The 27,822-nt window shown below is 72.2% G+C and overlaps 3 protein-coding genes across 10 annotated transcripts; 1 reads left to right on the plus strand and 2 right to left on the minus strand.

The window, feature by feature from the left end:
* Window positions 1–53: 53 nt before the first annotated feature.
* On the minus strand, window positions 54–4,085 carry CDK5 (cyclin dependent kinase 5). 2 transcript variants are annotated; one of them, XM_038173667.2, is made up of 12 exons: window positions 3,933–4,084; window positions 3,767–3,855; window positions 1,934–2,001; window positions 1,790–1,850; window positions 1,655–1,711; window positions 1,468–1,563; window positions 1,289–1,363; window positions 1,104–1,200; window positions 936–1,005; window positions 741–801; window positions 586–666; window positions 54–488 (listed from the first exon to the last, which is right to left on the minus strand). In XM_038173667.2, the coding sequence occupies exons 1-12, from the start codon at window positions 3,967–3,969 to the stop codon at window positions 402–404; spliced, it is 879 nt and encodes a 292-aa protein (XP_038029595.1). In that variant the 5' UTR covers window positions 3,970–4,084; the 3' UTR covers window positions 54–401. The 2 variants fall into 2 exon arrangements, with proteins under 2 accessions (XP_038029595.1, XP_071890212.1); XM_072034111.1 differs by lacking the exon at window positions 586–666 and having other exon boundaries at window positions 3,933–4,085.
* Window positions 4,086–4,154: 69 nt separating this feature from the next.
* On the plus strand, window positions 4,155–19,375 carry SLC4A2 (solute carrier family 4 member 2). 6 transcript variants are annotated; one of them, XM_038173657.2, is made up of 23 exons: window positions 4,155–4,291; window positions 10,255–10,389; window positions 12,046–12,217; window positions 12,301–12,536; window positions 12,615–12,739; window positions 12,824–13,050; window positions 13,647–13,783; window positions 13,946–14,126; window positions 14,210–14,345; window positions 14,529–14,712; window positions 14,814–14,928; window positions 15,016–15,200; window positions 15,304–15,517; window positions 15,596–15,817; window positions 15,918–16,066; window positions 16,154–16,348; window positions 16,428–16,655; window positions 16,794–16,883; window positions 17,112–17,278; window positions 17,698–17,951; window positions 18,062–18,231; window positions 18,429–18,602; window positions 18,725–19,375. In XM_038173657.2, the coding sequence occupies exons 2-23, from the start codon at window positions 10,330–10,332 to the stop codon at window positions 18,803–18,805; spliced, it is 3,702 nt and encodes a 1,233-aa protein (XP_038029585.1). In that variant the 5' UTR covers window positions 4,155–4,291; window positions 10,255–10,329; the 3' UTR covers window positions 18,806–19,375. The 6 variants fall into 6 exon arrangements, with proteins under 6 accessions (XP_038029585.1, XP_038029580.1, XP_038029581.1 ...); XM_038173652.2 differs by having other exon boundaries at window positions 12,301–12,739; XM_038173653.2 differs by lacking the exon at window positions 4,155–4,291 and adding an exon at window positions 5,244–5,669 and having other exon boundaries at window positions 12,301–12,739.
* On the minus strand, window positions 19,376–27,654 carry FASTK (Fas activated serine/threonine kinase). 2 transcript variants are annotated; one of them, XM_072034064.1, is made up of 10 exons: window positions 27,508–27,654; window positions 26,673–27,324; window positions 24,629–25,099; window positions 24,011–24,159; window positions 23,715–23,931; window positions 23,378–23,537; window positions 23,141–23,232; window positions 22,321–22,945; window positions 21,988–22,102; window positions 19,376–19,954 (listed from the first exon to the last, which is right to left on the minus strand). In XM_072034064.1, the coding sequence occupies exons 2-10, from the start codon at window positions 27,277–27,279 to the stop codon at window positions 19,868–19,870; spliced, it is 2,523 nt and encodes an 840-aa protein (XP_071890165.1). In that variant the 5' UTR covers window positions 27,280–27,324; window positions 27,508–27,654; the 3' UTR covers window positions 19,376–19,867. The 2 variants fall into 2 exon arrangements, with proteins under 2 accessions (XP_071890165.1, XP_071890164.1); XM_072034063.1 differs by having other exon boundaries at window positions 23,694–23,931.
* Between the last annotated feature and the right edge of the window lie 168 nt (window positions 27,655–27,822).

The following is a 27,822-nucleotide window of genomic DNA, read 5'->3' on the forward strand; positions in this document are numbered from 1 at the left end:
CCCCCCCCAAAACAGCCTGCAGCCCCCCCACTGCACCAGGAAGGAGGCGGCTCGGGGAGGGGGAAGCTCTTTATGTCTGTACCAACCGTGCGCAGCCCCCCGCCCGCAGCGCGCTGGGGAACGGGGTGCCCCCCCCGGGGCCAGCACCGGGGGGGTCCCGTCCGCTGCCAGGGCTGGAGGGAGGTCGGGGGGGGTGGGGGGGGGGCGCGGGGGTCCGGCCCCCCAGGTCCTGCCGCTCTGCCAGCACCGCGGGGGGGGACGCCGGTGCCCCAGCCCTGCGGGGCAGGCCCAAGGGAGGGGGGCGCTGGATAAAAACCTAATAAATAGCGGGGAGGGGGGGGGCTGCGGGGCGCTCGTCCCCTGCTCCCCCCCCCGCGGCTCGGCGCAGGACGGGGCCAGGCCTAGGGCGGGCAGAAGTCCGTGAAGTAGGGGTGCTGCAGGGCCTCCTCCGCCGATATCCGCTGCACCGGGTTGCACTTCAGCAGGTTCTGCGGGTGGCACAGGGGGGGGTGAGGCTGGGGGGGTCCCGGAGCAGCCCCCCCATCCCCACACAGCCTCAGAACCTCCCCCCCCTGCAGCGCTCACCTGCAGCAGGTCCCGGCCGGTGGCGTTGAGCTTGGGCACCACGTTGACGAGGGAGGTGGTGGCGGGGTACATGGGGTAGGGCTGGGGACAGCCGTGAGAGCCGGGCCCCCGCGCCCACCGCGCCCCCCCCCCCGGACCCCCCCCCCGTGCCTCACCTTGTAGTCGGGCAGCTTGGCCATGGCCGGCCACTGCTCCTCCGTGGGGGTGCCCAGCAGCGTGGGGGCGGCCGCAGTCAAGGGCCACGGCTGCGGGGTGCTGGGCAGACCCCAACCCGGGGACCCGTGCGCCCCCCCAGCCCCATCCCAGCCCTCCTGCACCCCCCCCGTGCCCCCCACCCCCCAGAAGGATATCGGAAAATCCTCTTCAGCTGGTCGTCCACGTCGTTCCCTGGGAAGAGCGGCCGCCCCGCGTTGGCCAGCTCTAGGCAGGGAGCGGGGATGAGCCCCAAGAGCCCCCCCATGGGGGGTCCCGGCCCCCAAACCGCCCCCCCCCCCCCCCCCGGTGCCGCCCGCCCCCACCTGCGAAGATGCAGCCGGCAGACCACATGTCGATGGAGGTGGAGTAGAGCTTGGCGCCGAACAGCACGTCGGGGGGCCGGTACCACAGCGTGACGACCTGCGTGGGGGCGGCGGGGGGGGACTCATGGTGGGGCAGAGGGGGCTGGCCCCCCCCCACCCGGACAGCACGAGCACATCCCACTCACCTCGGCCGAGTAGCAGCGCACCGGGATGCCGAAGGCTCGCGCCAGGCCAAAATCTGCCAGCTTCAGCTCCCCGTTCTGCGGCCAGAGCTCCAGGGTCAGCCCCAAATGACCCCAAAGGGACCCCAAAATGACCCCAAAGGGACCCCAGGGGGATAGATGCCCCCCCACCTCGGGCTCACCCTGTTGATGAGCAGGTTCTGGGGCTTGAGGTCCCTGTGCAGCACGTTGCGGCTGTGGCAGAAGGCGAGGCCCTTCAGCAGCTGGTACATGAAGGACTGGGGGGGGGCACAGCGCGGCCGTGAGCGCGGGGTGCCCACCCTGCACCCCCACAGCCGGGCACCCCCCCCTGCACCCCGGGACCCCCACCTTGACGATCTCGGGGTCCAGGTCCCCGTTGCAGCTGTCGAAGTACTTCTTCAGGTCCTGCCGGGGGGAGCAGCGGTGGTGTCAGGGCTCAGGGGGGGTCAGGGGGGCCGCGTGCCGCGCGTGCCGGGCGCTCACCTGGTCGCAGAACTCGAAGACCAGCGTCAGCTTCTTGTCGCTGTGCAGGACGTCGTGCAGCCTGCGGGGACGGCCACACCTCGCACCGGGTCCCCGGGGGGGGCACACACACACACACCCCCCCTGGGGCCGGGCTGAGCTCACCTGACGATGTTCTTGTGCTTCAGCTCCTTCAGCAGGCAGATCTCCCGCAGTGCCGAGCTGGGCACGCCCTGCGGGCACCAAGACTGGGTCGGTACGGCATGGCACGGCATGGCACAGCATGGCATGGCACGGGACCACACAGTATGGCCCGGCATGGCACGGCACAGCATGGCATGACATGGCATGGGACCACTCGGTATGGCCCAGCATGGCTTGGCACAGCATGGCATGGCATGGCATGGGACCACTCTGTATGGCCCAGCATGGCACAGGACCGCTCAATATGGCTCAGTACGGCACAGGACCACTCAGTACGGCCTGGCACAGCTCGGCACAGCATGGCACAGCACAGCATGGTATGGCACAGGACACTCGGTATGGCCCAGCACAGCACAGGACCACTCAATACAGCTCGGTATGGCACAGCACGGCTTGGTATGGCATGGGACCACTCAGTATGGCCCAGCATGGCATGGCACAGCATGGTATGGTATGGTACAGCTCGGTATGGCACAGGACCACTCGGTATGGCCCAGCACAGCACAGGGCTGTTCAATACAGCTTGGTATGGCACAGCACGGCTCAGTATGACCCAGCATGGCTCAGTATGGCCCAACACGGCTCGGTATGGCATGGGACCACTCAGTATGGCCTGGCATGGCACAGGACTGCTCAATATAGCTCGGCACGGCATGGGACCATGCAGTATAGCCCAGCACGGCTCGGCACAGCATGGCACTGTATGGCCCAGCATGGCACAGCACAGCTTGGTATGGCACAGGACCACTCGGTATGGCCCGGCACAGCACAGGACCGCTCAATATAGCTTGGTATGGCATGGCATGGCTCAGTATGGCCCAGCATGGCTCAGTATGGCACAGCACAGCTCGGTATGGCATGGGACCACTCGGTATGGCCCAGCACGGCACAGGACTGCTCAATACTGCTCAGTATGGCATGGGACCATGCAGTATGGCCCAGCATGGCACGGTATGGCCCAGCACGGCATGGCACAGCTTGGTATGGCACAGGACCACTCAGTATGGCCCAGCACGGCACAGGACCGCTCAATAAGGCTCAGTATGGCACGGCACGGCTCAGTATGGCTCAGTATGGCACAGCATGGCTTGGTATGGCATGGGACCACTCAGTATGGCCCGGCATGGCATGGCATGGCTCAGTATGGCACAGGACCACTCAGTATGGCCCAGCACAGCACAGGGCTGCTCAATATAGCTCGGCACGGCATGGGACCATGCAGTATGGCCCAGCACGGTACAGCATAGCTTGGTATGGCACAGGACCACTCGGTATGGCCCAGCATGGCACAGGACCGCTCAATACAGCTTGGTATGGCACAGCACGGCTCAGTATGGCATGGGACCACTCAGTATGGCCCAGCATGGCATGGCACAGCTTGGCACTGTATGGCCCAGCACAGCACAGCTCGGTATGGCACGGGACCACTCGGTATGGCCCAGCACGGCCTGGCACAGCTCAGCACGGCTCAGGACTGCCTGGTACGGCTCGGCTCAGCCCGGTAAGCTCAGCACGGCTCAGTAGGGCTCAGGTCCGTATGGCCCAGCCCGGTACGGCCCCGTATGGCCCAGGACCATTCGGTACGGCTCAGATCAGCACGGCTCAGTATGGCACTGCTCGGCTCAGCCCGGTACAGCCCGGTACGGCCCTGTACAGCCCGGTACGGCCCGGTACGGCCCGGTACGGCCCGGTAGGGCCCAGTACAGCCCGGTACAGCCCGGTACGGCCCGGTACAGCCCGGTACGGCCCCGCTCGGTCCCATCCCGGCCCCCTCCCCTCCCCACCCCCCCTCACCTCATCGTCGTCGTCCAGCCGCACCCGCTTCAGCGCCACGATCTCGTGCGTCTCCCGGTTCTTGGCCTTGAACACGGTGCCGTAGGTACCTGCGGGCAGCCCGGTCACCACCGGCACCGGCACCGGGACCACCACCGGCCCCGTTCCCAGCCCCCCCCCCCCGCACCTTCCCCGATTTTCTCCAGTTTCTCGTATTTCTGCATCGCTCCGCTCGGGCCCGCACCGCCCGGCCCCCGCCGCGCCTCCCGGCAGCCCCCGCGGCCCCCCCGGTACCGCCTCCGCCCCCCCCCCCCGGTCCCGCCACACCTCCCGGCAGCCCCCGCGGCCGCCCCCGCCCCGGCCCCGCCCCCCTCGCTCCCCCCCCCCCCCCCCTCCAGCTCCGTGTCCCCGGGGCCGCGGGTTCGAGCCCCGCCGCCGCCGCCTCCCGGTGCCGGGTTCCGGGTCCGCCCCCCCCCGCCCCGCCCCGCCCCGCCCCGAGCAGAGCGGCCCGGCCCGGCCCGGCCCGTGCACGGCGGGGGAGCTCCGGTAAGTGCCCGGCCCGCTCCGAGCCCCGACGGGGCGCACCTGGAGGTGAGGGGGGGGGGAGCCCCCGGGACCCCCCGGGACCCCCGTGCAGCCCCGAGGCTCCCCCGGTGCCGGCCCGAGCCCCCCCGGCCCGGCCCCGCCGCTCGGTGCCGCCGCCGCCCCGGGGCAGCCTCGGGGGGGGGTGGGGGGGGGCTGGGGACGGTCCCGGTGCTCCTTTGGGGGGGGGGGGACCCCGCTCGGTAACCCCCGGGGGGGTCCCGGCCCCGTGGTGCTGCTCGGTCCCGAGCCCAGCCGGTGGCGCGGACCCCCCCCCCCCCCGAGGGGCAGCCCCCCCCCAGGACGTGCCCCCCCCGGTAGCACCGGTGGGTGTGCAGCCCCCCCCCCCCCCCATGGCTGCCCGCACCCGTAGCTGGGGGGGCACGGCCGGGGGGCTCGGTGGGGACCCTGCGTGGTGACCCCCGGTGACCCCCGGTGACCCCCGGTGACCCCTGGTGACCCCATGGCACGGGGCACCGAGAAACGCCGTGTCCCAGCCCGGGGACCCCCCCCCGGGGGCTGGCGGAGACGTGGCCGGGGGTGGCAGCACGGGGGCCAGGACGGGCGCAGGGGGGCACGGTGGTGACCCCGGGGCCGGGCAGAGGGGAGCCCCCCCCCCGGGAGCCGTGGGACCCAGCCTGGCCCCGTGCCCCGGTGCAGCCCTGTGATTAGCGGGGAGCGCAGCGCCGCGCAGCCCGGGCTCGCCGCCCGACCCCACCGCAACGGAGCCAGGGAGGGGGCACCGGGAACGGGGCTGCCCCCCCTGAGCCCCCCATCCCCTCTGCTGCGTCCCCCCGTGCCCCTCGCCCGGTGCCTGTCCCGTTGCGGGACGCTGGCTCCCGGTGCCGTGGAGCCGGGTGCGCGTCCCGCTCCCCACGGTGCCCCCCGACCCTCTCCATGTCCCCCCCAGGAGCCTCTCCAGGCACAGCCGCCCCCAGCCCGGCCACGCTCGCCCCTCGCTGGCCCCCCCGTGCCCAGCGGGAGCCTGGCGGCGCGCAGAGGTGTGGCTGCCTCGGAACAGTTACTGGGACTTGGCAGCGGAGCGGGGTTTGGATGAAGTGGCCTGCTACAGGCTTGACGGAACAAAGCGTCTCGCTGCTGCTGCTGCTGCTGCTGCTTTTTTTTTTTCCTCGCGCCCCGGTATAAAAGCTCCCGGCGGTGTCCGGGCACTTGGCACAGAGCGGTTGGACAGACAGACGGACAGACAGCGGGCAGCTCAGCCCGCGGCAGGGGCTGTGCCAAGGGTTCCCGGCCCCACCGGGCACAATCCTGTCCCTGGGGCACCCTCGGGGCCTCCAGCACGGGAGCGAGGAGCAGCAGGAGCGCGGCGCCGGGCGATGGGGTGAGTGGGGCCGGGCAGGGGCAGGGGGGGCACGCAGCCCCCAGCCCAGCCGGGGGTCAGGGGCTGGTGCTGGCGCCTGTCCCCGGGCACCCTGCCGAGCCCGCGGCGCGGCCGCGCCTGATCCTTCCCCGGGTGCACCCTCGGGATGGGGCAGGGGCTGGCGGCTGCCGTGGGACGGAGCCCCCTGGGCCGGGGCTCTGCGGGGTCCGGCTGGCAGCTCCCCGCGCGGCCCCGTGCCCCCGTGCTGCCGGGGGGGTGGGGGGTGGCCCCCCGGGGCCGTGGCGGTGGCACCGCGTGTGGGCGTGCGCACGGAGCAGCGCCGTGATTCATCCCCTGGATCCGGTTGTTTTGAGGTCACCGAGCGGGGGGAGGAGGATATTTTTGGTGGCGGCTTCTGAAGTTGCAGTGTCTAGAGAACCTCGGCGGCCACGGGAGCCGTGCCCAGGGTGGCTGCGGCGTGCTGGTGGCAGCGGGCCCCGCTCCATCCCTCGCCGCCTGCCATGGCCGGGGGAGCGGGCGCGGGCTCCCCGACCCCCTGCGCTGCAGGCCCGGCTCTGCCGGGGGCTCACGGGGCCACACGGAGCCGCCAGGTGAGCAGGGGGGTGGCAGGACCGGGGTGGGGGGCTCAGGGGTGGCCGCATGTGCACGGCTACTGCAGGTGCCGGTGACGCGTGGTGACCCACGGGGGGCACGGTGAGCCTGGCACCCCGGGGTGCGGAGGCAGCTCAGCTTTGGGGTGCTGGTCACGGGCTGGTGCCGCTGCGGTGCCGCTGGCTGCTGCGCCCGGAGCAGGAGAGAGCTGAGGAATGTCCTGGGCAGGAGCAGGGGGATTAGCGAGCGGCTGCAGCCACCAAATTCCTCCTCATCCTCCCACCGCCGTGGGATGGGGTGGGTGGCTGGGTGCCCCGGGCTGAGCTCCTCTGGGGGCTCCTCGTCACCACCGAGCTCCTGGTGCCGCGGTGGGGACAGGGACAGGGACTGGGACTGGGACAGGGACAGGGACAGGGCAGCCCCCCTGCTGCAGAGGGAGGACGCTGTCCCGCGACCCACACGGTGTGGGGCTGGGGGCTGCGGGGGCTCCTCACGGTGCCGGCCCCCTCAGCACCCCCAGCCTGCGCTCCATGGGGGCACAGGGACCCCGTCCCACCAGGTCGGGGCGTTGCGTGCAGCTCTGTGGGGCTGTCCCTGGTCCCCCTCGGGTGCGCGGGGACACAATGCGCACAGAGATGGGTGGGGGACCATGCATAGAGAATGGGAAATGGGGACATTCCCCCAAAAAAAGCCCCATGAGAAGGGGTGGGGGGCCCACAGCTGCTGGTGACCTGGTGCAGCGTCACCTCTGGCAGCTCACAGCGGGGGCACCGGGGGGACGAGGCCCCAGGAGCCCCACAGGGTCAGCAGTGCCCATCACCACGCAGCCCCCGTTGGGTTCCACATGGGGCCGGGCCGCCGGCCGTGGCACCGGGGCTCCTCGCCCCGCTGCCCGGGGCAGGGCTGGGGCTGGGACACGTCCACCCGGTGCAGGGCGCAGCCTGCCCAGCGCCGCGCTGAGCCGGTGGCAGCGCACCCGGAGCGTGCCAGGGGCAGTGCCCATGGCCCGGGCCCGGTGGCTGGGCTGGGTCCCGCGGCCAGGCTGTGGGTGAGGCTCCAAAACCTGGGGCAGCGGCCACCAAAGGCTGCTCCCTGCGGGCACAAACGTGCGGCTCGCGTGGGTGGCCGGTGGCACGGGCACGAGCGGTGGTGGTGGTGGTGGTGGTGGTGGTGGTGGTGGTGCACCCAGGGAGCTGCTGCTGGGTGCTGCCAGGGCTGCAGCGGGGCCGGGAGCAGCCCCGGGAGCGCCAGGCGTGGTGCCGCGGGGCCGGGCCGATGCCCTGTAATCGTCTTAGGCAGGATCAGGCGGGCAGGTCGAGGCTGGCCCCAGGAATGCGGCGGCAGCACCGGGGTGGGGGGAGCAGCAGAGCCGGCTCACGCACAGGCACCGAGCGGAGCCAGGCGGTAATTAATGGGGCAGAGCGGTGTTGGCAGCCCTGTCTCCCTATCGGGGACCTGCCCTGCTTATCTGAGCGGGATTGTTCCCGGCAAACAACAGCCCATTGTGCTGCGCCAGGGCCTGGGAAACGCCGCACGCAGAGCGCTGCGGGACCGGCTCTGCTGCGGGGGGCACCGGGCCCCGGGGGGCTCCTGCGGGGCCAGGGGGTGCAGGGACCAGGGCGTCCTCCCAGCCCTGCGGGGAGCGGGTGCGGGAGCAGCGGGGTGCCCGGTGCGGGAGCCCTGACTCAGGGCTCCTCGTGGTTCCTCTCCCGGCCGCGGCACGAGCTGCTGAGCCGTTTCCGCCCGGCCGTGCTCGCGGTGACTCAGCCCCAGCGGGGCAGCAGAGGGCCTGGCGCCCGTCACCCTTTCCAGCGGGGTCAGCCAAGGGCGCCCGCAGCCCTTGTGGCCGGGCACTGCGGCTCTGATGGCCCCGCAGTCCTGCTGGGTCCCCGCCGTGGCACCGCCGAAGGCTGGGGGAGCGGAGCGGTTCTCAGAGCCCCCCTTTTGGGCAAGGGGCAGGGGTTGGAGGCGGGTCAGCGTGCGGCTCCCGGCTCCCCGGTGCCATGAGAACACGGCTCAGGGCCGCTTCCCAGCTGCGCTCTGCCCAGCGCAGTCCCAGAGGTGTTTACGAGGCTCTGAGCCCTGCGAGCTGCAGCCAGGATTTAACGCAGCAAAGCCTCTCAGGGCAGCGGCGAGCGCGCTCCCGCACCGGACCTGGGACCCCTGGGTGGGGGCCCGGCACTGCCCACCCGGTGTGGCTGGGATGGGGGCACCGTGGCCGTGTCCCCCCAGCGGGGCTGGAGCCGCATGGAGGCTCCATTTGCGCCCAGCTGGGCTCTTCTGGGTGCCTGTGCCCCCCCTGCGTGCTCAGCACGTGCTGCCGCTGCCCGGTGGCTCATCCTCCCCATCCCCGTGCCCGGGTGCTGCCTGGCACAGCTGAGCACCCCCCTCCCCCTTCACCTCCCCCCATTGCAGCCCTAGGGGCTGGGGGACCACAGGGGGCATTTTGGGGGTCCCAGCTCTGCCGGAGCAGGCACCAGCTTGTGTCCCCCCCCCAGTTCCAGCCCCGCTGGGCGCACTGGTGAGACCAGAGCCGCGCAGTTCCTGCGGAGATGATGGGAACTGGGGCCTCCCGGCCGTCCCCATGCCCTGCAGGGTGCGGTGGCCGTGGGGGCTGTGGGCCGTGTCCCTCCCCGGGGCTGCGGGGCACACACCGGGGCTCCCCGTCCCGCGCCCCGGCCGGCGGCGGGGGAGTGGCAGCGGCGGTTTGGCGGGCGCCCCGGCAGGTCGCTAATCTGCGCTCGCTCGGCTGGAATGTGGATGTTCTGGCTCCGGCCCCGGGATTAGGGAGCAGCCGGAGCCGGGCAGCGCCGAGCCCAGAGCCAGCAGCCGCGGGCAGCGCGCCGTGCCCAGCCTGGCACCGCACCGGGGCTGAGCCGTGCCCGAGGAGCCGCAGTCCCGGCGGGCACCGAGGCCGCAGCTCCTCGAGGCCGGCCGCGGCTCCGGGCACGGGATGGGGAGAGGGGGAGCGTGGCCCCGTGCCGCCCGTGGCGGTGTTTGTGCTGGCAGGGCACGGCCAGGCACCCCGGGCCGGGGGTGGCACACAAACACCGTCCTTATCTGCAGCGTGCCTGCCCCCGCCTCGCCTCCCCGTGCTGATGGGCAGCAGCCACCTTGGCAAGGGCACGGGGCTGCGGGGACGGCTCCTGGAAAACCCCGCGGTGTGGAAAGAGTGGCTCAGGGCGGCCCCCGCCCGCTCCTGGGGGCACGGCCAGCGGGGTTTGGGGGGGCAAGCAGCCCCCTTAAAGCCTGGGGGGGGCAGCAGCAGCACCCCACGTGCGGGGTGGCGGCGGCGTGGGGCGCACGGAGGGGTCGCAGGTGCGGGATGGGGGGCGGGAGGGGTGCGGGTGGTGGGTGGCGAGGTGCCCATGTGAGGCGCAGTCATCCATCACCACCCCGCGCGGTCCCCGCCGTCACGTGGGGCCGCCCGCCGCAATAAACCCGGCACGCCGGCACCCGGGGCTCAGCCGGGGCCCGGGGAGCTGCCGAGGGCAAGTGGGGGGCAAGGGGGGCGCGGGGCTGGGGGAGGGAGCGTGGCGGGGTTTGGGGTGAAGGAGGGCGGAGGGGGGGCCCACGGGGGTGCCCATCTGGGGGTCCCGTCTGGGGGTCCCTGCCGCGCGGGGCCGGGCTCAGCGCGCTCAGGGTCACGCCGCGGGGCTGGGCCCCGTCCAAGCCCAGCCCTGGGCCCCGCTCTCCTCCGGCGTTTGTCTTGGCGCCCGCTCTCCTGCTCGGACCCCGCGGCCAAGACAAACCCGGCTGGAGCCGGCCCCGGGGCGCAGCCCGCCCCGCTGTTTTCTTTCTCTCCCCGGCCCCCCGGGTCAGCCGGAGGGACGCCAACCGCGGCCGCCCTCCTTGTGGCACCCTGCCGGGACCGCTGGAGCCGTGGGGCTGGAGGTGGCACCCGGTGCGGGGCTCTGGGGCACGGCTGGGCAGCCGCACGGCCCCGCAGGGCTCATGGGGAGCCCCCCCCGAGCCCCCCGCTCTGCTCCCCCAGGTTATGCTGTCCCAACACCGCCCTCTGAGACCTCGTGAGAAGGAGAAGGGCTAAGGGTGCCCCGCGGCTAGCGCCATGAGCCACTCCCAGGTGTCCTCCGAGATCCACCACATCGTCTCGTCGGCCTTCGAGAGCGTAAGTGGGGACGGGGGGGCCGGGGGGCTGCGGGCGGTGGTCTGCCAGGATTGGGGAACCGCAGCGTCCTGGGGCACGGCACAGAGCAGGATGGCACGGCACGGCACGGCCCTGCTGGAGCGCGGGGCCGCACAGTGCCCAGCCCGGTGCGCTGCCGTGGGGCAGGGCTGTGGGGCAGGGGGTGCCCTCGAGGGGAGGCTGTGCCGGTGCCGTGCCCGGTGCCAGCACACGGCGGGGCTCTGCTGGGGTTTCTGGGGCTGCCGGGAGCGGGGTTAATGATTAACCCCTCGTGGCACGCGGGATGGCTGCCCCAAGCCATTGGGCACGGCCCCATCGCCGCGGCACGTGATCGGGGATGGGACCTGCGGGTGGCACAGGCGCCGTGGCCCCGGCCCCTTCCTCAGTGCTCCGCCACCCATGGATTTCCTCCTGCACCCCCCGGTAAGCCGTGGCCTCGCGTCCCGCACTGCCCGGCCACGGGGTCCTGTCCCCACCCACCCTGGGGCCCGGTGGCTGTGCCGGGCTGGTGGCAGTGCCACCAGCGTGCCCAGGGCGTGGGGCATCGCCCGCCAGAGCCACTCCTGGGATGGGGAGGGCTCAGCCCTGGGGACCCACGGAGGGGGCCGCCGGTGCCCGGTGACGCCTGGCCAGGGCTGGGGGTGGGTTTGGCACGGGGGGGGGGTCCTCGGCCAGGGGTCAGCGCGGGGGCACGGGGCTGGGGGCCAGGGCTGGGGGCTGCGCTCACAGCTCAGGCAGCGATGGGGGGGTCCTGGGGGGGGGGCAGCAGGGCGCTGCGGCTGCTCAGAGCTGGGGGCTGGTGGTTGGGGTGTGGGGGCGGCGTGCGCAGCCTGGGGGTGGGGGGAGCCCCCGGGGGGGGGGCCGGGGGGGCTCTGCCCGGCTTCTGTCGCCCCTCCGAGGCGGGGCCCTTTGGGGTCGCCTGGATTGCGGTGTTTATGGGGGGGGGCAGGCAGCGCCCCCTCCCCTCTTTGTATACCCCGGGTGGCTCCGGGGGGGCGGCGGCGGCGGCGCGGCCCCGAGAGGGACCCGGGCACGGCCGGGGGGGGGGGGAAAGGGGGGGGAGCGGGGTGGGGGGGGCCGTGCGTGCCCACGGGATGACGGTGCAAGGGGGGGGGCGGGGGGGGCCGGGCAGCCCCGAGCAGGCTCCGCGCAGCGCGGGGGGCGCCGCGCACACGCCAGGGGGGGCGCGTTCCCGGGGGGGGGCCGCGCGTTCCCGGGGGGGGCGCGCGGTGCCGGGATGCTGCGGGCGCGGCGCGGTGCCCTCTGCGCGCCGCTGTCACCTTGAGGCGGGCGCGGGGCGGCTCCGTCAATATTTGGCGAGGCGGGGGGGGGACGGAGCCGCCGCCGCCGTGACCTTCCCGGCCGCCCCCATAAAGCGCCTCCGCCACCGCCGCGGGGGAAGCACCGGGGGAGGCTCCGCGCCGCTCCGCCATGACTCAGGTGGGGACGGCACCGGCCGGGGCGCGCCGCGCCCGCACCCAGCGCACGCACCCGGGGCACGGCGGGGACAGGGACCGGGCGCGGCACCGGGGGGCGCGGGGATGCGCGGTCGGGGCGCGGCGGGGTCAGGGGGGTCGGGGGGCCCGGGGGGCTCTGCGGGGCCCGGTGTCCGCTCAGCCCCGCGCCCCCCCCCCGCAGCCCGAGCAGGATGCGCTGGGCCCCGGCTCGCCCAAGTTTGGGGAGGAGGAGGAGGAAGAGAAGGACCTGAACAAGGCGCTGGGCGTGGAGCGCTTCGAGGAGATCCTGAGCGACTCGCACCCCCGCAACGCCGAGGAGGCCGGGCGCAGCTACGGCGAGGAGGACTTCGAGTGTGAGTGGGGCGGGGGGCGCGGGCAGGGCCCCCGGGCAGGGCGAGCGGGGCGGCAGCGCGCCCACCCCGCCCCGTCCCCCCAGATCACCGCCAGTCGTCCCACCACATCCACCACCCGCTCTCCACCCACCTGCCCCCCGACGCCCGCCGCAAGAAGGGAGCGCCCAAAAAGGGCAAGAAGAAGCGCCCCCGCGCCTCTGCCCCCGGAGAGACCCCCACCATCGAGGAGGCCGAAGAGGATGAGGACGAGGCGTGCGACACGGAGACGGAGCGCTCGGCCGAGGAGCTGCTGCAGGGTGCCCCGACGGAGGCCGTGCAGGTGGGGGCTGCTCGCGGCGGGGGCCGGGGGGCTGCTGGTGCCCGTGGGAGCCAATTTCTCCCCTTTTCTTGGTTGCAGTTCTTCCTGCAGGAGGACGAGGCAGCCGACCGCCGCGCAGAGGAGCCGGCAGCACCCCCGGCACCGCCAGCCCCCCCGGCAGAGCCCTGCAGGGCCGTGTCCCCCAAGGCAGCCAGGGCAGCCAGGTGAGCGATGGGGCCGGGGGTCCGGGCACCCCGTCCCGTGGGGCTCAGCAGGGGCTCAGCCCCGGGGTGGTGCCTGCCTTGCAGCCCCAATGCCGAGGAGGGACGCTCAGCGGAGGGCCCGGCCGCCGAGGAAGCCGGTTCCCCCGGCCGCCCCGCGGCCAAGTCGCAGCCGGGGCACCGCAGCTACAACCTCCACGAGAGGCGGCGGATCGGCAGCATGACGGGCGCGGAGCAGGCACAGTACCAGAAGATGCCCACGGACGAGTCGGAGGCCCAGACGTTGGCCTCGGCCGACCTGGACTACATGAAGAGTGAGTGGGCTCTGGGCGAGGGGGGCTGGGGGGCACGGAGCTGCGCTGCCCACCTCAAAGCCGGAGCCGTGCGTGGGGCAAGCGGGGCTGGGGCTGGGCAGGGCTGGGCGCAGGCTGTGGGCGCAGGGGATGCCGGGCGCCGGGGACGGGCAGGAGCAGCGCCAGTGGCACGCGGCCAGGGGCTGGCACCCAGGGCAGCTGGAGCAGGAGGCGGCGGCGATGCCTCCCCCGGGGGCTCTCCAGCTTGCAGCTCCGGGACTTCCCGGGCTGCTTTTGCCATAATAGCTCCCTGGGGAGCTCTCTGCCCTCAGCGCACCCGCAGCGCGTTGGCAAGGGGTGCACGGGCGGCTGCTCCTCGCTGCTGCCCCCCCGCCAGTGCAGCCCCCGTCCTCCTGGGCTGAATCCCACCCTCTGCTCCCGTGGCCCCCGGCCCCGTGGTGGTGGTTGCCCTGCCCCAGCTGCAGTCTCTGAGCTTGCCGGGGGGCTACTGCTGGGGACAGGCTCCCCAAGGCTGCATGGTGTGGGGGGTTCTCGGGGCCATGCCCCCCGTGGGTTACCCGCCTGCCCCCACCTCCATCCGTCCCCGTTTCTGGCAGGTCACCGCTTCGAGGACGTGCCCGGGGTGCGCCGGCACCTCGTGCGGAAGAGCGCCAAGGCGCAGGTTGTCCACGTCAGCAAGGACCACAAGGAGCCGAGCACGCGGCACCGCAAGCAGGACCGGCAGCCACACGAGGTGGGGGCTGCACCTGGGGGGGCTGGGGCACGGCGGGGGTCCCTCTGCTCACCGGGGTACCCCAGAGGAGCCGTCTCGCTCAGGGCCCGGTGAAGGGGGGCTGCCAGCGCCCAGCCCCCCCGTTGTCATGGGGTGTCCCCGCTGACCCGCCTGTGCCCTCAGGTGTTCGTGGAGCTGAACGAGCTGGTGGTGGACAAGAACCAGGAGCTGCAGTGGAAGGAGACGGCGCGCTGGATCAAGTTTGAGGAGGACGTGGAGGAGGAGACGGACCGCTGGGGCAAGCCGCACGTGGCCTCGCTGTCCTTCCGCAGCCTCCTGGAGCTGCGCAAGACCCTGTCCCACGGTAGGGCAGGGGGGCAGCCCCTCAGGGTGCAGGCAGGCGTACCCCTGGCCCCGCTCACCTCAGCCCCCGCTCCCTTGCCCCAGGTGCCGTGCTCCTCGACCTGGACCAGAAGACTCTGCCGGGGGTGGCTCACCAGGTGGTGGAGCAGATGGTCATCACCGACCAGATCCGGGCCGAGGACCGCGCCAACGTGCTGCGGGCGCTGCTGCTCAAGCACAGGTGAGCAGGGGGCAGCGACCCGATGGCATCCCACTCCCCTGGGCTCTGCTCCCCACGGGGACTGCACTGTCCCTGGTGCCACCGGTCCACACCGGGAGCTCCCCCGGGGCAGCCGGTACCAGGAGCCCCTCGGGCACGCGGAGAGGTGGGGCCGCCGCTGACAGCCCTGGGTTTGTCCCGCAGCCACCCGAGCGACGAGAAGGATTTCTCCTTCCCCCGCAACATCTCTGCCGGCAGCCTGGGCTCGCTGCTCGTGCACCACCACAGCACCAACCACGTGGGCGAGGGCAGCGAGCCGGCCGTCACCGAGCCCCTCATCGCCGGCCACGCCGTGGAGCACGACACACGGATCGATGTGGAGCGGGAGGTGAGCCCGGCCCCCCCGTCCCCCGTCCCCCAAACCTTCCTCTGTCCTGCAGCTGCTCCTCATCCTCGGTCCGGGCCCTGACCTGAGCTCTGCCCCCCCAGAGGGAGGTCCTGGCCCCGCCGCCCCCGGCTGGCATCACTCGCTCCAAGTCCAAGCACGAGCTGAAGCTGCTGGAGAAGATCCCGGACAACGCCGAGGCCACGGTGGTGCTTGTGGGTATGGAGGGGCGGCGAGGGGGGGCGGGGGGGCTCCATACACCAGGCACCCCAAGGTGACCCCCTGCATCCCTCGGACACCCCGCAGGCTGCGTGGAGTTCCTGGACCAGCCCACCATGGCCTTCGTGCGGCTGCAGGAGGCCGTGGAGCTGGACTCGGTGCTGGAGGTGCCCGTCCCCGTGCGCTTCCTCTTCGTGCTGCTGGGGCCCAGCAGCACCCACATGGACTACCACGAGATCGGGCGCTCCATCTCCACCCTCATGTCCGACAAGGTGAGCGCCGTCTCCTGGGCCGTGTCCCGGCTTCGGGAACGTGTCCTGGACGCGTCCCCTGCCCGAGTCCCCCAGCAGGGGCTCTGACCCTGCTGTCCCGCAGCAATTCCACGAGGCCGCCTACCTGGCCGACGACCGCCACGACCTCCTCAACGCCATCAACGAGTTCCTGGACTGCAGCGTGGTGCTGCCGCCCTCGGAGGTGCAGGGCGAGGAGCTGCTGCGCAGCGTCGCCCACTTCCAGCGCGAGATGCTGAAGAAGAGGGAGGAGCAGGAGCGGAGGCTGCTGCTGGAGCCCAAGTCCCCCGAGGAGAAAGGTGCCGCCGGGGCCGGGGTTGGGCAGGGTGTGGGCGGCGTGGCGGGGTCTCACCGCCCATCCTCTGCCCCGGGTGCAGCGCTGCTGAAGCTGAAGGTGGTGGAGGGTGAGGGCGAGGACGAGGACGATCCCCTGCGGCGCACGGGCCGGCCCTTCGGGGGGCTGATCCGGGACGTGCGGCGGCGCTACCCCAAGTACCTGAGCGACTTCAGGGACGCGCTGAACCCGCAGTGCATCGCCGCCGTCATCTTCATCTACTTCGCCGCGCTGTCCCCGGCCATCACCTTCGGAGGGCTGCTGGGTGAGCCCTGGGGGGTGCCGTGCCGCTGGGGACAGGCGGTGACCTGGAGGCGCCGCAGCCCTGTCCCCGCCTGCTGTGCCTGACCCTGTCCTGCCCGCAGGGGAGAAGACGCAGGACCTGATCGGGGTGTCGGAGCTGATCATCTCCACGTCGCTGCAGGGCGTGCTCTTCTGCCTGCTGGGCGCCCAGCCCCTGCTCGTCATTGGCTTCTCGGGGCCCCTGCTGGTCTTTGAGGAGGCTTTCTTCACGGTGAGAGCGGGGAGGACGTTCCTGGGTGCTGCGCCCAGCCCTGGGGCTGTCCCTGCTGCTGACACCCGTCCGTCTGTCTGCCCGCAGTTCTGCACCTCCAATGACCTGGAGTACCTGGTGGGGCGCGTCTGGATCGGCTTCTGGCTCATCCTCATCGTGCTGGTCATGGTGGCCTTCGAGGGCAGCTTCCTGGTGCGCTTCGTCTCCCGCTTCACGCAGGAGATCTTCGCCTTCCTCATCTCCCTCATCTTCATCTACGAGACCTTCTCCAAGCTGGTCAAGGTGAGCCACGGGTCCGGGACGCCTGCGGGGCAGTGCGGGGGCCAGGATGGGCCTGACCCCCCCCCCCCCGCTGCCGCAGATCTTCCAGGAGCACCCCCTGCACAACTGCACGAGGGACAACGGCACGGAGGCGGAGGCCTGGCGGGAGGGCAGCACGGCCCCGGCCAACAGCACGGGGGGCCGCGCCGCCACCAAGGTGACCGGGCAGCCCAACACGGCGCTGCTGTCGCTGGTGCTCATGGCCGGCACCTTCTTCATCGCCTTCTTCCTGCGCAAGTTCAAGAACAGCCGGTTCTTCCCCGGACGGGTGCGTGGGGCAGGCGGGACGGCGGCGCGGGCGCTGCGCGGGGCCCTGGGGTGAGCCCGGCTTTGGGGGGGCAGGGCTGAGCTGGGGGGGGGGGGGCGGGCAGGGGCCGGGGCCGGGCTGACGCTGCTCTGCCTCCAGATTCGGCGGCTCATCGGGGACTTCGGGGTGCCCATTGCCATCCTGGTGATGGTGCTGGTGGACTACAGCATTCACGACACCTTCACGCAGGTCAGCACCAGGCCACCACCATGGCGGGACCCCCCCGGCCCCCTTCCCTCCTGGGCCCGGGGGTGTCACTCGGCCACCTCGGGCTCCTGGCACCCCCCTGCCTCCAACCCCGGGGGTCCAGCCCCATCGGGTGCCCCTGTGCCCTAGTGTGGGGCAGGGGCCTCCTCGCTCCCAGGGAGCTGGGGGCTGAGCCTGCGGCGTCCCCCCATTATTTTGTGCCCCCCACAGAAGCTGAGTGTGCCCAGCGGGTTCTCGGTGACGGCCCCGGAAAAGCGGGGCTGGGTGATCAACCCCCTGGGCGAGAAGAGCGACTTCCCCGTGTGGATGATGGTGGCCAGCGGCCTCCCCGCCATCCTCGTCTTCATCCTCATCTTCATGGAGACGCAGATCACCACGTGAGCGCGGCGGGGCCGGGATGGGGGCCCGGCAGCACCCTGCGGGGCATGAGCGGGGCAGGGGGTGCCGTGCCGTGCTATGCCTTACTGTGCCATGCCATGCTGTGTCGTGCTGTGCCGTGCTGTGCTGTGCCGTGCTGTGCCATGCCTTGCTATGCTGAGCTGTTCCATGCCAAACCGTGCCATGCTTTGCTGAGTTGTGACAATCTGTGCTGAGCCATGCCAAACTGTGCCATGCCAAACTGTGCCATGCTGTGCTGAGCCGTGCCAAACTGCCATGCCGAGCCTTGCCAAGCCGTGCCGTGTTGAACCATAGCATCCTGTGTAGTGCTGAGCCACGCTGTGCTGTGCCGAGCCCTGCCAAGCTGTGCCGTGCCGTGCCGTGCTGAGCCATGCCAACAGTCCGCCCTTGTGCCCAGGCTGATCATCAGCAAGAAGGAGCGGATGCTGCAGAAGGGCTCTGGCTTCCACCTCGACCTCCTGCTCATTGTGGCCATGGGCGGTTTCTTTGCGCTCTTCGGGCTGCCCTGGCTCGCCGCGGCCACGGTGCGCTCCGTCACGCACGCCAACGCGCTCACCGTCATGAGCAAGGCCGTGGCGCCCGGGGACAAGCCCAAGATCCAGGAGGTGAAGGAGCAGCGGGTCACCGGGCTGCTGGTGGCCGTGCTCGTCGGTAGGTCCAGCGCTGCCCGTGGGGTCCCACACAGACACGGGGCCTGGGCAGCCGTGGGGGGGGGCTGGGAGGGGTGCAGGGGGCACCACGCGGACACCCCCTCTGTGCAGGGCTGTCCATCGTCATCGGGAAGCTGCTGCAGGCGATCCCGCTGGCCGTGCTCTTCGGGATCTTTCTCTACATGGGCGTCACCTCCCTCAATGGCATCCAGTTCTACGAGCGCCTGCAGCTGCTGCTGATGCCCCCCAAGCACCACCCTGATGTCCCCTACGTCAAAAAGGTTGGAAGGGGGGTGGGTGGGGGGGGTGCCACGGGTGGGACCCTCCCCTGGGGCACCCTGGGCTGTAGCGGGGTCAGGGGCACCAGGGCACCTGTGGGACCTTTGCCTTGGGGCTTGGGGGGTGGGGGTACAGCAGGGTGAGGTGGGGGGGACGCGGGGTCCCGTGTGCCCTGTCCCTGACGCCCATCCCCACGCAGGTGCGCACGCTGCGCATGCACCTCTTCACCGGGCTGCAGCTGGCGTGCCTGGCCGTGCTGTGGGCCGTCATGTCCACGGTGGCCTCCCTGGCCTTCCCCTTCATCCTCATCCTCACGGTGCCACTCCGCATGTGCCTGCTCAGCCGCATCTTCACCGACCGCGAGATGAAGTGTGTAAGTACTGGCCCCGCCGTGCGCCGCGGCGCCCTCCTCGGGGAGGGACACGGGGGTGGCAGGGGGGTGGTGGGGGGGGTCGGGGGAGCCCCCGCTGCACGCTCAGCGCCCCGCTCCCCCAGCTGGACGCAGATGAGGCCGAGCCCATCCTCGACGAGCGGGAAGGTGTGGACGAGTACAACGAGATGCCGATGCCGGTGTGAGCCTGTGCCAGCCCGCAAGCCGCCCGCGGGGCCCCGGTGCTGCCGCCCCGCGTGGGGCTGGGGGCAGCGGCTGCGCAGCCAGGGACGGGCCCCCCCGTGCCCCCCATGCCCCCAGGGCTCCGCTGTGCCGGCCGGGGGCCCCCTGCCAAAGAGAAGCCGTCCCGCGGCCTCACCCCACGGGGACCCCCCGGGGCACCCCGCTCGCCGCCGCTGCAGCACGGGGGGCCCGTGCCTTTGGTCCTCCCCCCGGCCATGTCCTGACCGCGCCGTGGGGCAGAGCCCCCCCAGCACTCCCGTGCCCTGCCCCAGCTCCTCTGCCACCCCGGCCCGACAATCAGGCGTTAGAGCCGCCCGCCCCCGCGTTTCATGTAACTGCACTGGCAAGAACCAAACAGCTTGGCAGCAAGCGCGGCGGGACCAGGAGCGCCCAGGGCAGGGCTGGGGGCAGCACCCGCGCAGCGCCCGTGGCAGGGGGGCTGCTGGCCCTGGGGCCCGCGGCCACCCCCCGGCAGCTCCCTGGGGCTGGGGGCAGCCTGCAACCTCGGATGAATAAAGAGACCGGACTTTGCACACTTTTCACCAGTTTTATTGTAAATTTAACCCCCGCGTCCCAAGCACCCCCCTCCTCCCGCCCAGGGAGCAGCCCCTGTGCAAGTGGCCGCGGCCCTGCCCGACCCCCTCCTGCCCCACTGCGGGGCTGCCACTGCCCCTACGGGGGGGCCCGGCGGAGCCTCCCCCCCCCCCCAGCAGTGTTTCGGGGGCCCCGGCCCCCCCCCTATCCCCTAGGACCACCAGACCCCTCCAGCGACCCCGGGGCCGGGGGGGGGCCGTCAGGGGCCACGCAGCCCCCAGCCCCGCCACGCAGCGGCCCCGTCGCGCCCCCATCCCCACGCTCACGGCAATAAATAGCTCACACCACCCCGGCCCCACGGCGCGCAGCAGGTGCCCGCGGCCGAGCCCCGCTCCCCACGGGAAGGGGGCGGCTCCATCCCCCCCCCCCAGCCCCTGGCAGGGGCTCTGCGCCCGCCCCAGCGCCCACCCGGCGAGGGCCGAGCCCCCCCCTCAGAAGCGCAGCTCCCTCAGCTTCTGCCGCAGGTAGTGCTTGGCCTCCTCGATGCCACTCACCTTCTCCAGCTCCGTGTAGGGCAGCTGAAATGGGACGGGGGTGTCAGTGCAGCCCCACACCTGCCTCCGACCCCCCTCAGCCCCCCCAGGCACGGGCAGACCCCACAGGAGCAGGGGCTGGGGGAGGGACGGGACTCAGGGCCCTTCCCTGTGGTGGTGGGGGGCAGCCCCACGCTGGGCAGAGCCGGACCCCGCAGGGCTCAGAGCTCCAGCTGCACCCCCAGCCCCCCCTGGAGCCCCCACCCCAGGCGCAGGGTGCAGGACAAACTGCAAAGCCACTGGGAGAGGGGAGGGGGCGGCCCTGGGGTCTCTGCCCCGCAGATGGGATTGGGACTGCGGCCATGGAGCAGGGGACGGGGCCCAGCAGCCCCCCACATGCAACCCCCCGGCAGAGGAGAGCCCCGAGCCGAGCCCCGCTCACCCTGACCCCACACGCTGCTGTCCTACAGCCCACCAGGGACCCTAAATGATCCCCTGTGCCCCCAGACCCTGGTGCATGAGGGGGGCGCAGCAGGGGGGCCACCCTGTCACACTGCCCCACAGGACGGGTACAGGACTGGTGCTGCCCCGGAGCACTCTCAGGCTGCAGAGGAAACCTTCCCCTGCACCCCCTGCCCCCCCCTGCCCCGGGGATGGAGGAAACCGAGGAAACCGCAGGCTCCAGCCCTGCAGAGGCGGCCACGGAGCTGGGCACGGGGCCGGAAGGGGCCAGGGGGAAGTGCCCCACATGTGGCAGGGGGGGCCCTGGGGGGGGTCCCTGTTACACCACAGGCACCCGGCGCTGCTCAGCCCCCCCCCCAGCAGCCAGCCCAGGAGCTCACAGAGAAGTGGGGCCAACGCAGAGCACCCTGCAGGGACGGGGCACAGAGCCTGGAGAGGTCCTGGCCCAGCAGCGCACAGCACGGAGCTGGCACCTCGGGGAGGGGGACAGGGACACAGTGGGGCTGTGCCAGCAGCACAGGGCGGCCCCGCAGGCAGGTGGCAGCCCCGCGGGCAGCAGCAGGACGTAAATCAGCCCTGAGGGCTGAGAGCAGAGCACAAGGTCCAGCTGCAGCCAAGCCCCTGGCAGCACGCCCCAGGAGGCAGCACGGGGCCAGAGGCATTTCACACCCTCACTAACGAGCTAAATGACGCTGAGCGCCCTAACGAGGCTGCAGGCGGCAGGGCCACGGCTGGCACAGGGCCACAGGTCCCTGCGCTGCCCCTGGGCAGGGCCCCAGGGCCGGGTCCTGCAGCCAGAACAGCCCCGGGCACCGGGACAGGCTCAGGCTGGGGAAGGACTGGGGGCACCGCACCCACAGGTACCCCAGAGGAGGTGCTAGGGACAGAGCCAGACCCCAAGTGGTGCCAGGGAAGGGACCGAGGCAATGGGCACACCTAAAATATGGGAAATCCCAGTTAAACCTCAGCAGGATGCTTCCTGACGTGTAAGGAAAGGCTCTGTCCGTGAGCACAACGGGACACTGGGGCGGGTTACCCAGGGAACAGCAAACCAACAGTGCTGGAGGTGTCTGGGACGGGGCTGTGGGACCGAGCAGCCTGCCCCACAGAGCCCTGCCCCGGGCAGTGCCCCAGGAGGAAGCAAACCTCATACAGGAAGAGCAAGAAGAGCTGAGCTGGGACGGGGCCTGAGCTCAGGAAGAAATAGAACTGCCCGGGGACCTCCTTTTTGTCAGGGCCGCCCAAAGGAGCAGGGAGAGCTCAGCAACCACGAGCACAGGGAGCAGAACCACGGAGCCACGTGGCACCGCTGCGGTGTCCGACCCCTCTACTGCCTGCCACTGCCTGCGGGGGGCACGCGGGGTGGGCGCAGGGTGCTCGTGGCAGGAAGCCCCCCGGGCAGGCACCTCCTGAACATGTCACAGAACACCCAAAGCGCACAGAGACACCGGGGCGCTGGCCGAGGGCTCGCTGCCACCTCCCAAAGCCACCCGGCCTCCAAAAGCAGTATCAGGGCAGCTCCGTGGCAGTGACACCAGCTCCCACCCCCCGCCCCATGCCACAAGGAGGAGGGGATTCTGCCCGAGGAGGGGGTCTGGAGCCACGCAGGCACTCACCTGCACCAGACAGTAGCCCAGCAGCCGCAGGTGCCTGTCCCGCATGGCGCGTGAGCCCACCAGGATGTCGGAGTTCTGGCAGTAATGCCACTTGTCATTGACCGACAGCACCACCCTGCAGGGACACAGCGACAGGAGGGCAGCGCCGCGGGCTGCACCCAAGGGGGCTGCACCTGCATCCGCCTCCCCAGGACCACGCAGGAGGGCAGCAGGGGAAGGGCCCCCCCCTCCCGTGGTGGTGGGGGAGCAGCCGTGCCCCGTGCAGGACAAGCTGTGCCCCGGTTCCTGACCCCACAGGGCACGGGGTGGGGGGCGCGGGGGCTGTGCTCATACCTCTGGATCTCCTCGGCTGCCGGCGGCCCCTCGCCGGGCCCCCGGCTGGGGCTGGGCCGGCACGGGGAGGGCGGGGGGCAGGCGTCCTCGGCGGGCGGGGGGCTCCGTCCATCCGCCTCCTCCGGTGCCTGCTCCCCCTGGAAGCAGCCGTGCTCGCGGGGGGGGCAGGCGACCCCCGCCTCCTCCTCCAGGATCTTGCCGATGGGGAACTGGAAGAGGGTGGCGGAGCCCCGGGGGGAGCAGTCGGGGGTACTGGCGGGCGGCGCCGAGAGGCACTCAGAGGGGCTGCTGAGGGTGGAGCTGCCCTGGCTCTCCAGGGAGGACTCTTTGCTCAGGCCGCAGTAATAGTCCGCGGGGGGCTGGTAGCAGGGCCCCCCCGGCGCCGGGCAGAGCGTGGAGAGGAAGCGCCCCGCCAGGTTGTTCTCCCGGGGGGCCGGGGGGCTGCCCGGCGTCTCCGGGGCGAACGGGGCAAAGTCCTGCAAGTCCGAGGTGAGGGCCAGCACGCTGGAGCGCAGGGAGACGGTGGCGGGGGAGGCCGCGGCAGGGGCAGGAGGAGCCTTGGAAGCTGCGGGGACGCGGGAGAGGGGCAGCACCGTGCCCGAGCGGTTGATCCACAGCAGGAAGTCTGCGGGGACAGCACGGGGTCAGCGCCGCGCCTGTGAACCTGCCCTGTGCCAGCTCCACAGCCCCAGGGAGCCCCACGATGCCCAAGCTGTGCTGGGGGGGGCAGCGAGCAGCAACGGGGCCGGCCCTGCCCCGAGAAAACCCCAGAGGCACCGGGCTGCAGCCCCCCCAAGCAGCCAGCCCGGCCGGCAGCTACCTGTGCAGTATCCGGGGGGCAGCACCTCGTCCTGCCGGTAGCACTCCTCTCCCACCAGCTGCCGCAGCGCCTCGGCCACCAGCCCCTTGTAACTGGGCAGGGAGAGAGGGGTCGGGACAGGCTCACGAGGCCCCCAGCCCGCCCCACAGGCACCCCCCAGCCCCGCACGGCGCCGTGCTGCGGGGGACAGGCGGCAGGGTGCCCGCGGGGCTGGTGCTGACCCCAAAATCCCCTCACCTGTACTTCCTGTTGGCCTCATCGGCCGTCAGCGCGTGCTCGAACATCAGGACGCGGTAGCGCGGGTCGAGGCGGGGGCCGCTGTAGTCGCGGAACTCCAGCTCCACGGCCGCGTCCAGCAGCGAGAGGTAGCGGCGCACGATGAGGGCGTAGGGGCTGCCTGCGGGGGGGGAAGGGGGACGGGCGGCTGGAGGCGGCCCCGCGGCTCCCCGCGCCCCGCCGCGCGCCCCCGAGCACCCCCCGAGGGGTCCGCTCGGCCCCGGGGCTGTCCAGACCCACCTCCACCTCACCGCCACGCCTTAAGGGCCGCGGTTACCCTGGGGAGGGCGCGACGTACTCATAACGTTGGTGATGAAGGCCGGGGAGAAGACCTGGTGCAGGACGGCCTGGGGGAAGTGGCTGAGCTGGAACATGGACATCAGGATGTTGACGGTGGCCAGGGGCGAGCTGCCCGCCTTCTGCTCCAGGATGGCCTCCAGCTTGGGGAAGAGCTCGCCGTGGTTGGAGGGCCGGTAGTTCATGCGGCTGAAGGGAAACACCAGCTTCTGGATCACCTGCGGCCGGAGGGAGACGGAGTCGGGCCGGGCCCCGCGGGCAGCCCCGTGCCGGGCGCGGGGCGGGCGCGAGGCTCACCTTGCTGTCCAGCTGCTCCCCGCGCTTCAGCAGGAAGCTGGCGATGGTATCGAGCAGCCGCGGCTCGCGCAGGCGGTGCCGGGCCACGTACTTGGCGATCAGGGCCATGGTGTAGGGCGTCAGGTTCTCCGCCTTGCGGGGAAGCCACTCTGCGGGGCACAGCGTCGCGGGCGTCACCGGGCTGCCGGCCCCGAGCTGCAGCTCCCCAGAGGCGAGGGGCAGGGGGAGGTGACAGGAGCCTGGCAACGGATCCAGGATCCGAGCAGCTCCCAGGCAAACACGGAGTCAGCGGGCTCCTGGCCGAGGGGTTCCTGTCCCGGGCACCCAGGAAAAGAGCCCCGGAGCGCAGGGGGTGGGGGCCGCTCTGCAGAGCCCCCAGGGAGCAGCCCCGCTGCCCCCACACACAGCACAAGGGGCAGGGCAGGGGCTCACCCACAGGGTGCTGCAGAAGCATTTGGGGCTCCAGCTGCCAGCACTGCGGGGCTGGAGCTCCGCACGGCCCCAGCTGGCGCTGGCACAGCCCCAGGGGAGCTCTGGGGTTGGAAATGAGGCCGTGAGGCCGCAGAGGGCACCGAGCCCCGGGGAGGGACCGACGGCGGGCTGGAACCCTGCCCCTACCTGCCATGCTGCGGATGAATCGCTCCTGGCGGTTCTCGTAGAAGAGCTGGGAGCTGAAGATGGCCTCCAGGGCCTTGTTGTTGGCCTCCTGGGCGCACAGGGCCAGCATCTCGTCCAGCAGGGCCAGCTCGTGCTCGCGCATGGCGCTGACCTGCCCCAGCGTGTGCCTGACGAGCCGCAGGATCTTGCGGTTGTTGATGAGCTGCTGGTCCGAGGCCGGGTGGCCCTGCAGAGCCTGCGCGCGCAGCCGGTAGTAGGAGAGCAGCAGGAAGAGGGTCTGGGGGTGCCGCTCCTTCTCCAGGTGCCGCTCCAGGCTGCTGAGGCACGACTCCACCAGGGGGTGCGGGCTGGACGGGTGCAGCCTCATCACGCTGCTGAACACCATGGACACGTCCTTCTGGTTGAAGCGGCCCAGGCGGCTGCGCGACTCCTCCTCCAGCACCCGCACCAGCGGCGACTCCCCGGGCAGGCCTGCGGGAGGGACGGGGTTAGGGACCCCCCACCAGCTCCCTCTCCTCGTGCTCGCGGGCCGGGGCACGAGAACGCAGCCCGAGGAGTTTGGGTCTGCCACGGGGCGTGGGCCAGGGGGGAGACAAGGGAAGTGCAGGGCTCTGGGGGAGCGGGCCGGGCCGTCAGCACCGCGGGGCAAACCCCTCAGAGCGTTCCCAGCCACCCCAACGCAGAAGTCTTTTGACTTAACTGCAAAACAAGGCGGATTTCCTGGCCCCAGAGCTCCCCAGGCTGAATACCGCACCTCGAGGCGCTCAAAGCCTTGCTTAGAGAACAGGCGAGGCGTCGGCACGCTACCAAACAACCCCTGCCCGTGCGGCTGGAGTTGCTCTTTGCATGTTTCCAACTTTCTCCTCTCCCATTTTGTATTTCGGATGCAGCCCTTCGCACTCAGCTCCCAGGGAGCTTTTTTCACTCACTGCTCCCCAGCTCCGGGCTCATTATCCACCCACAGAGGGACGAGAGGCCACCAGAGGCCACGTGCGCAGCGCGGTTACGAAAAATGGCAAAGGCCAAGCCTGGCGTGTCAGGAGGGATATTTCCAGCGGGCGCACGGAGCGTTACGCGCGCTGTATGAGGCTCCCGGAGCCCACTGATCTCCCGCGCCAGCTGACAAGATTTGGGTTTTTAAAAGGGGTTTAAGGAGGGCCGGGCAGCATGGGGCACGTCGCGGCGCGTTACCGTCAGCCGGGAAGCGGTCAGGAGGTGGGAAGTGAAGAATTGGTCTGAGCAGCTGCTTTGTTCCCCGGGCAGCCCTCGGAGAGCCGGGTTAGGGCTTTTATTAACGAGCCGCTGAGCAGGGAGGGGCGGCTCCGGGAACAAAGTGTGGGGCAAAACCAGAGCGGGCTGGGGGAGCCCAGCTCCAGGCAGAGGCGGCCGACAGCCCGCAGCTCGGCGCCAACACACACAAAGCACCGCGAGGCCGCGGGGGGCACAGACCTCCCCCCGCCTCTGGCAGGGCCCCGAGTCCTGCACGGCCCCCGGCAGGCAGCTGGGAACGGGCAGCACAGAGCCAAGGAGAGGCTGGGCGGCAGCGTGGGGCACGGGGCGGGGAGGGCAGGCTCCTGCTGCCACAGGCAGCCACCAGACATAATCCCTCCGCACCGGGCGGGAGGAAAACAGAGCCCTGCGAGGCCTTAATCAGGCTAACGAGGGGGCTCTGGGGATGCTGCCTGCGGGACGGAAAGGAGGCAACAAGGCCAGAGAGGCTGCGGCAGGGGGTGGGAACCCGGAGCTGCTGGGAGGCTGCTTCCCGGGCAGGGAACACGCGGGGAATGGAGCCCCCGGCTCCTGCAGGAGCAGCCCCCTTGGTTCCCATCCTGCTGCGTGCCCCGGGCAGAGCCTCTGCGCACAGCATGGGCAGCACGGGCAGCAGGACCCACGCTCACAGCCGCACTCCAGCTCCTGTCCCTGCACACCAGGACCCGTGCCTCCCCTTCCCCGTGCCACCTCCGAGCGCCTGCTGCGCCCCACGGCCCCGCCCCGGGCACGGGACCCTCGCGGGACGCTCAGGGGACCCCCGTGGGCCACTCACCCAGTGCCGCGGCGGCGTAGAGGCAGTTGACGATGCTGAAGTTGTCGAACTTGGGGCAGCCGCTGATGATGGCCTGGCACAGCGTCTGGAACTCGGGCTGCTCCAGCACGGCGCCGGGCCCGCGGCTGTCCCCGCTGAGTGCGGCCGGGCCCTGCTGCTGCTGCTGCTGCTGCTGCAGGAGCTGCCCCAGCTTGTGCAGGGCGATGGGGTAGTGGCTGGCCGACACCTTGCCCGGGTTCTGCGTCACCCAGCGCAGCACCTCGCCCACGCTGCGCGAGCGCTCGATCAGGCGCTTCATGGTGAAGAAGGTGTCGTAGCTCATCCGCTCCTGCACGAAGCTCCAGCCGCGCCTCTTAGCGGGGCCCCGCGCCCGGCAGCCGTCGTTGGGCACGGCTCGCAGCAGCCCATGGCCGTAGGCGTCCAGCGGCAGCAGCACGGCGCGGGGCCCGGCCCTGCCGCCGCACGAGCAGCCGGGCAGCATCCCGGCCCCGCTCCCGGTCCTGATCCCGGTTCCGCTCCCGGTCCCGGCCCCGCCGCCCTCAGCGCCCGCCGCGCCCCGCGCCCCGGGGCGGCTCAGGGCGCGGAGCCACGGCGGCAGGCGCAGCATGGCGGGGCCGGGCCGGCGCGGGGGGCTCCGAGCGGCCGGGGCAGCCTGCGGGGAGCAACGGGCGGCGCTCAGCGGGGCCGGGACCGGGCTCGGTGCGGCCCAACCCGGCCCCGACCCCCCCCGGTACCCGCCCCGGCCCCCCCCCAGCCCCGGTTCCCGGCCCGGTTCCGGCCCCGCCCCCTCGTCCCGGCCCCGCCCCCTCCCCCCTAGGCCCCGCCCCCCCCGTACATGGCGCTCGCGGCCGCCCGGGACCCGCCGCGCCCCGCGCTCAGCGCCGCCCGGCCGCCGAGCCCGCCATCTTCCCGACAGCCCCCGCGGCGCACCGGGGACCGCCCCCCGCGCGCGGGACGTACTTCCGGGGCGGGGCGTGCGGGGAGCTTCGGCCAATCAGGGAGCGTGGCCCGGGAGGGGCGGGGCCGGCTGTGACGGCGCAGGCGCGGTGCGGGGCTGCGGAGCGCGTGCACCCAGCGGGAGGCCACGCCCCCCGCCGGCAGGGGGCGTGGCCACAGGGTGGGTGTGGTCTCAGTTGGGGGCGTGGCCTCA

The sequence above is a fragment of the Anas platyrhynchos genome, chromosome 2 (assembly GCF_047663525.1).
Source record: "Anas platyrhynchos isolate ZD024472 breed Pekin duck chromosome 2, IASCAAS_PekinDuck_T2T, whole genome shotgun sequence".
Taxonomy (NCBI): domain Eukaryota; kingdom Metazoa; phylum Chordata; class Aves; order Anseriformes; family Anatidae; genus Anas; species Anas platyrhynchos.

Coding starts and splice junctions, on each gene's coding strand:
- CDK5 (XM_038173667.2), bottom strand. CDS start 3,969: ATGCAGAAATACGAGAAACTGGAGAAAATCGGGGAAG. Junction 1,564..1,654: donor TGGACCCCGAGATCGTCAAG/GTGGGGGTCCCG, acceptor GCCCCCCCCCAG/TCCTTCATGTACCAGCTGCT. Junction 667..740: donor CCAAGCTGCCCGACTACAAG/GTGAGGCACGGG, acceptor GGCTGTCCCCAG/CCCTACCCCATGTACCCCGC.
- SLC4A2 (XM_038173652.2), top strand. CDS start 10,330: ATGAGCCACTCCCAGGTGTCCTCCGAGATCCACCACATCGTCTCGTCG. Junction 14,713..14,813: donor GGATCGATGTGGAGCGGGAG/GTGAGCCCGGCC, acceptor CTGCCCCCCCAG/AGGGAGGTCCTGGCCCCGCC. Junction 15,201..15,303: donor CCACCCTCATGTCCGACAAG/GTGAGCGCCGTC, acceptor GCTGTCCCGCAG/CAATTCCACGAGGCCGCCTA.
- FASTK (XM_072034063.1), bottom strand. CDS start 27,279: ATGCTGCGCCTGCCGCCGTGGCTCCGCGCCCTGAGCCGCCCCGGGGCG. Junction 24,160..24,628: donor ATTCATCCGCAGCATGGCAG/GTAGGGGCAGGG, acceptor TGTGCCCCGCAG/AGTGGCTTCCCCGCAAGGCG. Junction 19,955..21,987: donor TGGGCTACTGTCTGGTGCAG/GTGAGTGCCTGC, acceptor GTCCCATTTCAG/CTGCCCTACACGGAGCTGGA.